Source organism: Drosophila gunungcola, chromosome 3R (genome assembly GCF_025200985.1).
Source record: "Drosophila gunungcola strain Sukarami chromosome 3R, Dgunungcola_SK_2, whole genome shotgun sequence".
Taxonomy (NCBI): Eukaryota; Metazoa; Arthropoda; class Insecta; order Diptera; family Drosophilidae; genus Drosophila; species Drosophila gunungcola.
Window position 1 is genome coordinate 21,774,250 of NC_069139.1, and position 12,578 is coordinate 21,786,827.

The 12,578-nt window shown below is 40.6% G+C and overlaps 1 protein-coding gene across 2 annotated transcripts; it reads right to left on the reverse strand.

The window, feature by feature from the left end:
* Positions 1-2,216: 2,216 nt before the first annotated feature.
* LOC128266334 (uncharacterized) lies at positions 2,217-9,663 on the reverse strand. 2 transcript variants are annotated; one of them, XM_053002789.1, is made up of 7 exons: positions 9,490-9,663; positions 9,343-9,427; positions 4,742-5,143; positions 4,516-4,601; positions 4,180-4,263; positions 3,230-3,480; positions 2,217-2,521 (listed from the first exon to the last, which is right to left on the reverse strand). In XM_053002789.1, the coding sequence occupies exons 3-7, from the start codon at positions 5,136-5,138 to the stop codon at positions 2,395-2,397; spliced, it is 945 nt and encodes a 314-aa protein (XP_052858749.1). In that variant the 5' UTR covers positions 5,139-5,143; positions 9,343-9,427; positions 9,490-9,663; the 3' UTR covers positions 2,217-2,394. The 2 variants fall into 2 exon arrangements, with proteins under 2 accessions (XP_052858749.1, XP_052858751.1); XM_053002791.1 differs by lacking the exon at positions 4,180-4,263.
* Positions 9,664-12,578: the final 2,915 nt, after the last annotated feature.

The window sequence follows — 12,578 nt, forward strand, 5'->3', positions numbered from 1 at the left end:
CTCCCCCAAATCGGATTCAGAACAATAAGCCATTTGCAGCAATTTAAACTTTCGTCAAGTCCCTCCAAGATTTCCGCATGAAGATTAATTCCCCAGACAAACAAGAAGTAAATTATAATCTGGGTAAAACAATTTAAGCTGTCTGACAAAATTGTCAGGCCCAGACAGCCGGCTGCAACTGCAGCTGCAGCCTTTCACGATGGCCGGAACTTCTGGTGCAAATTAGATCGTTGTCCAAATTCGATTGTTTCATTTGCAGCGTTTTTTCGCCATCCCCTTGTGCAGTTCCACTTTCCCGGGAATGCGTTCGGTGTCCGATAAAAGTTTTGCGCACAGTTCTAATTAGCGCACTAAAGATATTCAACACTCAACGTAATTAAATGGAATTTTAAGCGATGCATCGCAGCCGCTCGGAGCGCCAGTTGTCGGTTGCCGGTTGCCAGTTGCCAGTTGCCAGTTGCCGGCTGCAAGTTGAGCCAAAGCGCCTTTAATTACTGGCTGCTCCTTCGGATGCTCCTGCTGCTCCTCGCTGCTCCTGCAGATTGTGGCAGCAAACAGTCCGGTAGATGTAGATGGAGCAACTTTTTCGGTGGGTGGTGGCAGCAAAACTTGGCCGCACAAATTAATCATAACTTTGGAGGCTGCCACTGCTGCAGGAGCATTGCCTTCATCTTGGACAAAATGTTGCCAGTCCCGCCCATTAAATGTGGGTTAGGCCCGACGCCGGCACACTGAATACTGCAGATATGGAGTCAGGACTCCCCACATTGCATTTGCATGCTGCAATTTTTGCGTCGGCGTTGCCGGCTGTCCAATAAATTTCAGCTGTGCTGTGGCATTTATCAAAATAGCAAAAACTTTGCGAGCGGCTGCAGCTGCGCAGTGGCACGAGACAAGACAAGTTCCCTGCCTTTGGCATCTCAAGTTTTCCTGTTTGTTTTCCCCAAATTGCCTGCCGGAAACTTTGCAATCAGGCCTGGCACTCGTAACTGGTAACTCGTCCACCCTTGTACTCTCTTGCCCAACTTTAGCCAGCATTTTGACAAATAAATGCATTCTGGGGAGGGGGTGTAGAAAACAATATTGTTTGCTTTTATTTCTAAATAACTATTTACTTAGAACAATTCCTAAAAGCTTGTTTTGATCATTTTAGATTTACTTTTTTTTATAAATAAATATATATATATGTTCCCAAAAGTTTCACACAAACCTAAAAAGTGTTTGTTTAATTTGTATATTTTTGACTATTTTAACATTTTTATTGGTTTCAGTTTTAATAGATTGTTTTTATTGAAAGTGTCACAATTTCTTCACGTATCCATCCCTTGTGGCATGGACTCAAAGTTTAAGCCTGCTGCTGAATGTTGATAAGCAATAAGAACCGACCCGACAACTACTGTTTTATAAAAGCAACTCCGAAGAGGCGTCCACTTTTCTGACAGGCGGCCTTTAGTTAAAAAAGGAGAAGAGTGGAGGGTTCAATTGTTAGTCAACCGTTGTACCATCAGGCTAAAGCGTAGTTGTTGCACATGCTTACAATATGGTAGTTCAGTTTTAAATTTAATCGTTTTTTAAGTAAAGTTGTTGTTATTATAAAAAAATTAAAGAATTTACTAAATAAACAGCAAGAAATAAATATTTTTATGTGCCTCACTATTTAAATATTCCTTAAACTAAATTGGTATTTAAATCATAATAATCAACACATAATAATAATGGTTTCTTTAAGAATTTGAAAATTTTCGTTGATTAAGCCTACAGTTCGCATACTTAATGTTGCCGAACAAGCAGTGCAATGTAAACTGCTTGCTCGTGCACTGTTTATGCGGCTTCCGGCTCTACTGCTTGCTAGCAGACATTCAATTTCAGAGCAGTGAGCTTTTGTCCGCTTAATAAAGCAACCACCTTTTTGAATTGTTTGAAAGCTCTTAGAAAGTTTGTTTGAAAGCTCTTATGTTTATTTAAATTATAAGTTATTTAAATAAAAAACTATTTTCAAAGCATACCTAATTGGAAAAATCAGCTTGTTGATTATATTCGTCGGTTGGCATAAAAGTCATAGTAAAACAATTTTAATCAGTTACAAGAATTTTGTATGTTCAAAATTTAATACAACAAGAATTTTGTATTATAACAAATTAATTTATAATTTTGTTAGTAGATTAATTTAGAATATAGAATATATTTAGGTATTTTAGAAAATAAAAAACTTCATAGTCATTTAATGCATTTATTTTTAAAGGATTGGCTTGTCAACTTAGAGGCCAGTCACATTTGCCGGCGAACATAAGTATAGAATTTTAAATAAATAATATAAATAGCTAACATCTAGGTGGAAGTCATAAATTAATTTAAATTAGTTTAGAGAGAGTCCAGTCGTGGGCACTGGGAAGTCTAGACCTCGTTGCACTCCAGATAGATCTGGCGGCAGTCGAATCCGGAGCGTCCTCTGCGTCCGGCGTCGTACAGTTCCTCGAAGTTGCTGCCACTGCTGCGGCCCAGGACATAGCTGGTGGCGTACCTAGAATGGGGATAATCAAGATTTGTTAGCAATTATTAAAGATCAAATAAGCAAAAACCCACAACTAAAAATAAAATATGCTAATTTGATATTTTATCACCCTTAAAATGGTCATAAATATTCATAGTGAAATCCATGTACACATATAATCAAAATAAATTTAATCATTTCAGTTTTGGCAGTTAAATTCATTCAAGAACATAAATAAACGCAGTTTGAAACTGCATAATTAAATTTGTCTGGTATAATTATGAATATCTATTTAAAATCTAACGAGGTTTTAGGCTTGCTTAAACTGTTAATTAGTTAGTTAGTCTGTTTAAATGTGTCATTAGTTTAGATGTGTCATTATTTAAAACCAAAGCTTTTAATGCAATTTATAGTATTGGTAAAATCTGTTTTATGCGATGAACGCTCGAAACATTCATAAAAACGTTGTATAGATAAAAAAGTAAATAATAATATTCTTATTTAGTTTACATAATTTTATATAGCTAGTATGACAAAATAAAAACATTAATATGACATATTGTCTATATCGTAGTAAAAGAAGAAGCCAGCTGACTGGTTAAACAAATGTTTTATGACATTAGATTAGACATAAATTATCAAATATACCCTTTCGGTTATTATTAATTTACTAGAGCCAGTGAGCACTGCAACTCCAAAATCGATTTCAATCAAAGTGAAAGCCTGAACACTACTTACGATCCCAGCTGGCAGAAGATGCTGCTGCCGCCGATCTCGCGGACGCACTCCGTGTTGGCATCGCACATGTACCGCTGCGTGCACTTGTCCTCCGAGCTGCGGTAGGTGCGAACGTAGCCCTTCATCAGCGAGATGCCGGCGACCACGGCGTCGCTCACCGAGTCCCGCTTGCCCAGCGAGCGGGCCGCCAGCGAGCGGTGCGAGAAGGAGGTCTTCAGGGCGTCCAGAAGGTTCATCACGATCTGAATGAACTGTGGATGCGGAAGGGGGAGCGTTGTTCAGTGGCGTGTGCAGTGTGGAGTGTGGTGTGTGGTGTGTGGCGTGTGTGCGAGTGTTGATTTGGGGCAGGGGTAGAGGAGGCATTAGTCAATTAGTTTTGCATTTGCTGTGCCAATACTAGAGTGGTGTCCGTGGTGTGTGAGTGTGTGTGTGAGTGTGTGTGTGAGTGTGTGTGTTTCGGTGTGCATAGCAAAAATTTACACTTTTAGCACTGGGCAACAAGATTCGGGCATTAAGAGTTAGTATCAATTAACTACTACATTTTTTTAAAGCGTCTTTGAGCCCTAAAAGTATTTCATATTTTCGATTAGCAACCGATTAATAATATATATTTCTGGAAGCAACCATTTAATTCTGGCCTATTCTTTTGTTTAAATAATTAAGTCATGTTAATAATATGGACCCAAAACCTTAGATCATCAATAAATAGTACTAAAAAATTTGTGATGGTTAATGTTATTGTTGAAGTAGATAGAAACTTATACTTTTTTATTAAAATATAGCCATGATATTGTTGCTACCTTAACATTTAATTTATATTTCCTCTGTCTAATTAATTCTCTCAACAAAAACTCTGTTTAATTGTGTCGTTATTAACTCACTAACTAAGAGCCAAAATCTTGTTGCTTGGTGCTGTTCTTTGTGTTGTGAAAGCAATAAAGTTGTTTTACCTCGCCAGCTTGCTTGGCCATCGAGTTGACTTGATCGGGGTCTCTGGAGCCTAAAACAGCAGACATCACAGCCACCAATATGCCCTGTGCGATTATTAGCGAGGTAGAGGTAGAGGAGGTAGGCGGGAAGCAAACATAATCAAAAGAATAAGAATAAGAATAAGAAGAGCCAGGCACCCAGAATCAGTATCAGTATAAGATATAAAACAAAACGAAACAAATCGAAACGAAACGGTAACAATCGAACAGCAAAATTACGACAAAGCAAAACAAAAGTGGCACAAAAGCAATCAGTGAGTGTAAGCCAAGTTATGGGCTAATGGATCGATAGATTACCTGCATGGGAGATCCGCCGTTGTCGACCTTATCGATGCCATCGCTAGGGGCTCCACCGCCCAGCAAGGTGTTGATAATGCGAAGACCTGCGGAGATAAAGACGGTAATTAGTTATGAGAATTATTTTATAAAAGTAATAATCGTTACGGTCTCTGCTTTTTACTTTTACTTCTTATTTTAAAAGGAAATGTTTTTGTTATTTAACATAAAACCCATCGACACTTACCCATTGAGATTACATTCGCCCAGGGACTGCCACCCAGTCCAATGGAGGTGTCCACATCGTCCGACTTCGTGGGGGCGTTGACGGCTCCATTGAAGAACATGGTCATCACGGTGGACAGCATGTTGGACCAGGTGAATCCGCCGGGTCCGCCCACGCTCTCCTGGATCTGATTGGTCTCCAGATCGTCCTCGATGTCATCCAGGGCCACCTTCTTCGAGGCATTCGGCTTCACCGCGAACTTCCTGGCCACACTCTCATCCCTGTAGACAGGTGACTGGGTCACCTGGTGCTGCCGCTGGTAGACCTCCTGCTGTGGAAAGGCGTAGGTCATCAGCAGGCAGTTGCTGGCCACTATGGAGAGCAGCAGGTAGGCGTGCACTTTCCGTTGATTCCACATGACGGCTGAAAGACACCGAGAGCGGGAGTCGGTTAAAGCTATTTGAAATTCAGCAAGGGACGGACCCCAGGCCATCCGCATAACAACACTTTCACATTGCCCAATTGAGTGCGCGGGAGTTTCCTGAACTGCGGCACGGGTTGGGCATTGGAATCAGCCCATCAGCGATGTCCCATATGGATGGCACATGCTTGGCCTGATTTCAGTTTGCTATTACATATCTAATTAAGACGAAAACCTCAACAAAACCTTAAGAAATTAATAAACATTAATTAAGCAAATAGATCGGATTTAATAGGTTGTCTTAGTTTACTTATTTTGTAATCATTCTAGTTAACAATTTTATACTTTAACCATCTATTCCAATCAAACTTCATTTATTTTTAAACTTTGTCTTTTGGTCACTTGTTAAAATTAAATTGATGTAGATTTCTTTCTGTATGTTTTGAATGCTAATGTCTTTTAGACCTTGTAGATTATTTAAATGTTTAGTTTATTGCTTTCCCTTGCATTCGAATTACAAGCAAGTGCTTCTAACTGTCAGCCAGCAAAGTTTCCCGAATCATTGTCAAAATTTTCCCATTGCTCAGGCATTAGATATGTTACAATTTCCATGGAAACCAGATAAGAAAGTTGTAGCGGCATGTAATTAAAGGTGAAGCGTCTTCATTCGCTTCCGAAACATCCAGAAACGGGTCTAACTGCTCCCAATTAAGGTGTCGGTCAAACCGAACCTGTTCCCCAGTCGCAGTCGCACTCGCAGTGGATTGAAGAGGAGCATTCGAGGCAGGGAAACTAAGCGAGTGGCAGGTTGGGCAACATGTGGTAGAAAGCCGCCACAGGTGAGGTGGCAAGTGCCGGCAATTAGCCGCGACTTCCTCACGGCGATCGGTTGGCTGGATTAGCGATATTAGCATCGAGAATCAATCACAATTGGTCACTTCTTCGGGGCGAATTAGAATGGGATCGCAAATGTGAATGGCTGGGGATGAGGTTCTTCTTTTCTTCTCAATTTCTTGGTCTCTTGGTGCTGGCCAACCTGTTTCAGCGGGTCTAACTAGCGGTTCTTTTGCTCAGATGTCATGCAACAGGTTCCCGTTACAATTAATAAAGCCAACGAGGCTGAGGAATGCCAATGGCTGAGATTGAGATTGCATTGATTTCCATTTAATTGCCGCCGTCCGAAGAACAGGCTCCCAGAATGGGTCAGCATGGAAATGTAAATGGTCGGGTCATTAATCGGGCAACTCCATCTCACGGTCATAGCCGTGGACTTTTGATTGTTTGTGACACAATGCGACCCAGTTCGCTGGAAATTATGGTGGCCATGTAAATTTAGAAAGCTGTTAGAGCAGCAGGCTCTGCCTGAGAGCGTGATTCAGCGATTAGTGGTTGAGATAATGGTAATTAATAGCTGGAATGTGTGGCGGAGAAATTTTATTGATTGCACTCTAGTGAAGTGGGAAATTGGCCGGGGAAATTGAGATGGCAAAATTAGTCACATCGACATCCCCTCAACGGTCTGCTATGACATAATTTAGCTGGCATGCTGGCCAATTCCATCGCTATCGGCCGCCTTTTGCTCCATCGATGAGCTCTTCTTCTGTTCGAAGGAAAACACGCAACTCTAATTGGAAGCCTCGCACGCAACTCTTACTTTCATGGTCCGCCTTAAAATGGCAATTAAACCGTCTTCACAAACAACGGGCAATATAACTATTTCAATAACGAAATAAAGAGAGCAGCAATTACACTTGCCGTTGGTCAAAAGTCGCAAATTAGAAAGTGTGGAAACCGCAACGGGCAGAAAGAAAAACAATTTTCGAGCCGAGGAGGCGGGGGTGCAGCAATAACCAAGTTCTTTGCCAGTCGCCGAGAAATATCATTTGCTGTTTGGTCTCCCAGTTATTTATTTTCAGTTTCGTTTGCGGTCTCGTGCCAAGGCACGCTCCACTGGCTCCCTGGTTAAAGTCAAAGATGAGAAAGCGGCAAAGCGTTCGTGATTTGCGGTAGGTGGGCAAACTCTTGGCTCTCGTCTTCGATTTCTGGCAGTTCAGTGGATGGAATCGGAGCTCGAAGAACGAAGATCGAAGATCGAAGATCGGAGGGCCCTGAGTCATTCTGGGGGTCTTAGCCGCGTTTCTGGACAGTCACGGACAGGTTTCCGGCTGAGTCGCAGAGAAACTCAAGCGGCCTCGAATATTCACATTTCACTTTCTTTTCGCCCAGAATCAAGCCAAGGTTTATTGACCACGAAAAAGAAGAAATTAATTAAATGTTTATGCGCGGCAATTTCTTGCCGTCCAGTGCTTAACCTTAATTGGAATGCCCAGCGGCTTTCCAGCGAGTTTGTGCCTTAAGTCTTTCGTTTGCGCGGCTGGTCAGCAACCTCTGAATGAAAACCGCTAGCCAACTGTCCATTGGCCGAAATGAGCGTAGCCTGAGCTGCATTTCAATATTGAATATTTGGTAACACTACGCATTGTGTGATGCAATCCCAGGGCAGGACAAGTCAGCGATCCACTTTGGCAGCGAAAACGTCTCGGAAAACTTTTACCGACCCCGAAAATCAGTCGCCAGAAGACAAACGACAACCAACTTGAGGCCGCACGAAAGCAGAACGAATTGCACTTGCAATTTCCACAGCCATTATGGTTATTAGTCGGCTGCATTTGATGGACAAATTGCAACTGCCATTGTCAAGACCGGCTTTGTCTTATTCCCCAGTAGTTTCAATTTGATTAAATAAAAAACCACTTTACATTCTCTCGGCTGCAATTGAGAAAAACCAAATCAGTTCGGACCAAACATAAACTGTATTAAACACGGCTTAACAGCTTCAAAGAAAAAACTTTCACCTCGCACAGCTTGACAACGACAACCGCAAAATGCCAAAAGCAAACGAAGGCCAATGAATGAAAGTTACAAAAAAAAATACTTGCTTCAAGAGCCAAGGAATGCACACAGACAAATGGGTAAACAAATAGCAGACAATCGTGACCTTTTGCAGGCAATTAAATAAATAAATTCTGTTTGGGAATTGGCCAAAAACTTGGCAAAAAGGCAGGCGTTAATTGGCCTACTGGCAGAGAGCTGGAGAAAGAGATTTCGAGACAGCGAAGGCGGAGACCCACATCGAATGAAGGCCACAGACAAAACGTCCGCAAGGCCTCCACCTCTAAAAGGCACTCGAAAACGAAATTCTTTCGTGCGGCAGTCAACAGGCGCCCATTTGGGTCAGTGGGCGGCCATCGTCGATGCATGTTGCTGGCTTGAAAAGAACTTGGCTGAATGCACATCTCCGTGTGTGCGTGCCCGCCTGTCGCCTACCACACCTCGTCACACCGCGCCCCTTCACGGAAAAAAGCCCCTCTTCCCGGACGCTTTGACATGCTCATGCTCCGTCCAGTCGATGGGTTTCTGTTTGCTTTTTCATGCAAAGTTGTTAACTCGTTTAACAGAAATTCACCTCTCTTTCCCCCCGTTGCTCCCCAGTTGTTGCTTTCATTGCTGGATTTATGCCCCGAGTTCTGTTATTTCTTTTGGCCTGACCCAAATATTTGGCTCTTGCCATATAGCCCCAATTTGTTGGCCAAACAAACGCACGGCACGACTCGAGGCCGAATGGTGGCAGTCGATCAATTGTCAATAACTTTCTATTGCCAGATTCTAGCCGAACGCACTGCAGTATTTGCGTTGCGAATTAGTCGTAGCTAATGGAATTCTTTTTTAGATATTCCCTTCAGCTGTGAAAATTATATATTTTTATTAATAAATGGGAGTAGATATTAAATTACTTCTTTTAATTTATTTTAAATCTGCTAAAATAATTATATTTTTATTATGTACGACCTATCTATTTCAGCATGCCTATCAGTTTGCATAAACTTTTAGATCAAAGGCTTAATACATTTTGCTATTTAGTTGTTCTTTTTAATAATTTATGCACACCGCATAAGTCTAATTTCTTTTCAGAAGTAGAGTATTAACTCAAATTATTTTGTATGTTGAAATAATTCAGACATTTTTATTAAAAAAAAAATAAACCAGTTCATATAAGTTTTACAGTATCATCCCATAAACTTTACCGAAAGTTTTAAAAGTGTTCAATACCTATCAAATGACTTTTTCAGGCAATTAAATTTAAAACCGTTTTAAGGCCATTACAAATATCAGTTGACTCTTTTTCAACCAGTTTTCTTACCTTTCTTTTTATTTTAAGACAATTAGTTCGTCGATTTAACTAGAATTTAATTACACCTTCAGTTCAGTTGATTTGGCTCGTCGCACTAGAAAAAATGGCAAAATTCAGCACGCGATTGTCAAGCACACTATTCACTTAAAAATTCACCCAAAATTTGCACTGGAAAATTGCTCTCTCTTTTTTAGACAGTCGATCGATGGCAACTTTCGTTTACTTCGATCCCACTTCGAGAGACTTCGGATTTCACTTGGCACTGTTGTTGATCTTTGGAGTAGAAATTTCGATGTTGCTGCGTCTGTTGCTGAAGTTGAATTAAACGACGATCGCCTTGAACTTGTGCTTTTATAGCCTGACCCATTTCTTTTATTCGCGATGGGCCTGGAAGCGAGCGGAGAAGAAATGCAGCCGAAGAAGTTCGAGCACGAACATGTTGCAAGTCAACAATAGTTTCTCAGCTATTTTTTGTTACCTCTATAAGAAGCAGGGACGGGAATATTAAATTTTTATTGCTAAAATTGTTCACGCAGAGACGAAAAATTCGGTTACAGAATTAATGCTAATGTCTTTATTTGAAAATAGTATTTATTGCAAGTATATCGGTTTGATAACCTTAATTTGGTTGGCCGATGTACGAAATTTAAATTGTAAGCGAAATCATTTTTAGGCATAGTCAATAACTTTTTTTTAATAAAATGTATTTTGTACATTTTGTTATAAACTTATATTGAATGCCTATGTAAATAAAATCCATAAGGACAAAAACAGGTGTTCTTAAATGATGCAAGCTGAAATACAACATTACAATACAATAGTTATAACTAAAACGGAATCTTGCAAGCTGTACAATTCTGTTTTTAACTTGGAAAAAAGCTTACGCCGTTTTTTTTTAAATTAAAGTTAAATATATTTTATTGTTTTGTTGTAGAAATAGACAAACAAATAGATGTAATCATTTCTTAAATGTATAAAAACCTTTAATATTAATACAAAATAAATTGCAATTATGACCGCATTAGACTTATGGACAAGTGGTCAACCTCTTCATCGGAAAATGGACCACCACATTTATTCAATTAGCAAACCACACACACTCTCAGCCAAAAACACGCTGAGACTTTGAGACAAATGTATACTTCACTTGAAAGAATGTTTAAACAAAAAGATGTGGGCAAATTAATATTGGACGGTGAAATTGACGGGAAAAAAGCCAAATTGGCATCTCTGATCATCAGGCGTGTCGCGGCGCCTGCGCAGATGGCTGACACACGAGGTTTGAAGCGCGGTTCGACCTCAAACAAGTCGCAGGTGTGACTTCGTGGACACGATCCATCTTCTGCCTTATATTTTACCTCCGTTTTGTTTGCCATTACCTTAATGCGTTTATGGCCCATTGTTGTCTGTTGCCTGAAAAATAGGGTGTGTACGGTTAGTGTTGGACTACCTGGTTGATCTGCCGTCAAGGTTTTCCATCTCATTTACATGCCGCTGGGCTGTCGATCACTTTCCTTGTTGTGGGTGCCATGTTATTGTTCTCCTCGGACCTTGACTAGGACAGCTCATCTTTAAAGTGTTCTTAAAGATTCAACAACAGCGTGATTCATTAGGCTTAAGAAGATTGCTGGGTCCAATCTCAGCTGACTGGTAAATTAGTAAACTTCTTGGCAAAGAAAACATTTCAGGGGATTGCCAAGGAACAAAAGAGGTTTTTTCGAATTTAACTAAAAGTGAATCCCCGCGCCATCCACCTCTAACGGCATCTGCTGGCCAACTACACGTGCAAAAAAGTTAAGCCGTTGAGGCAAAAGTTTGCCGAGAATGTCTGCCAGACATTCAGTCGGCCAAAAACCCCATAGCCCATCTCCGATACTGAGGGGCATTAGAACCTTTGCAAAATCAAATCGGAAAATAGAAATGGAAGTGGAACAACCAACGAAGGTTGCCATCTTGAACTGCATTTGTGTGTGTTTACATTTAGTTGTATTCGATTTGCATACCCGATTGGAATTGGGAATGGTATTAGAACAGGGACTGGGATCATTCGAGGGTGATGCTGGAGCTGAGTTCCTGGGGCTTGTCCACCCGTAAATCAATGCCAACTGTGCGGGCAATCAACGTTTGGGGAGGGACTCTTTTAACCCATCCAAGTGGATTATTAAGTGGTCTTAAAGCCGAGTCAAGTGCTTCTGTTCTAGCTGGAGAGTGTGTGTGTGTGGTTTGCTTATTCAATAAATGTGGTGGGATTTATGCAAATCCTTGGGCGAGCAACTGACGATGCACTCCGAGCCCGCACACATCCACATGCCGATGGAGAGGATGACCACTTGGGCATATGCTTAATGCGGCCATAATTGCTCCGCATTTGTTATCGCCAAGCGAACTGACTTTGCATATCGGGCAATTTCAGCTGTAGCCGGGATTCGGTGGGATTACCGATTTCCCATTTAATTTATGTGTACAGCTCGTTTTTGTTTGCCAATTCCAATATTTGTGTTTACATTTGGCATTCCAATCCTCTTCACCCCAATCGCAATCAAAACCCCAACCCCGACCCCGCTCAACCCTCAATCACATTAGCCTAATGATTTTCATGTCAACCGGCAGTTTCGCGGGGAGGCGGGGGCGTGGCAGCCGCAGACTAAACATGAAGCATAAATCAGCTTATCAAATCGGCATTCAGTAGTTTGGTTTATAATTTGTGCAGGCAACACAATATTTGGCATAAATGATGAATTGTTTGCGGAATATCGCACTTCTCAGTGAGTGTGTGCGAGTGCTTGTATATTCGGGATGTGGTTTTATCTGATAATTCCCAATAGAGCAGCATCCGGGAACAACTAATTTGTTGAAATTCAGTTTGAAATAAAATTTTAACTCGGTATATTAAGGGCGGAGAACAATGAAATGGCTTTGTTCTACTTATCAAAATACCAGAACGTGTATCAAAATCTAGCCATCCGCATTTTTCTACCAACATTTTTGGGTTTAAGCAAAATATTTAACTGCTATTCGAGTATAGTTACCATCTCTATCTGTGGATATTCATACGTTGTTTTTTTAAATAATTATATATTCAACTGTGCTTATAATTTTAGTTTTCCTTTTATTTATTAGATAATTATTTTTCAGATGAATGCAATTCAGTATTTAAATTTAAGAAAGGGAACATTTTTCCACCTCCATTTTAAGCATAGCACTAAAAATCTCTGCTTAAAGAAATCGAAACTCGACAACAATTA

What these genes read in the sequence shown, in the direction of transcription:
- LOC128266334 (XM_053002789.1), bottom strand. Translation starts at nt 5,138, where the DNA reads ATGTGGAATCAACGGAAAGTGCACGCCTACCTGCTGCTCTCCATAGTG. An exon ending in GGCGAATGTAATCTCAATGG is followed by an intron (nt 4,602 to 4,741) that starts GTAAGTGTCGAT and finishes TTATCTCCGCAG; the next exon opens with GTCTTCGCATTATCAACACC. An exon ending in ATCTTCTGCCAGCTGGGATC is followed by an intron (nt 2,522 to 3,229) that starts GTAAGTAGTGTT and finishes TCCCCATTCTAG; the next exon opens with GTACGCCACCAGCTATGTCC.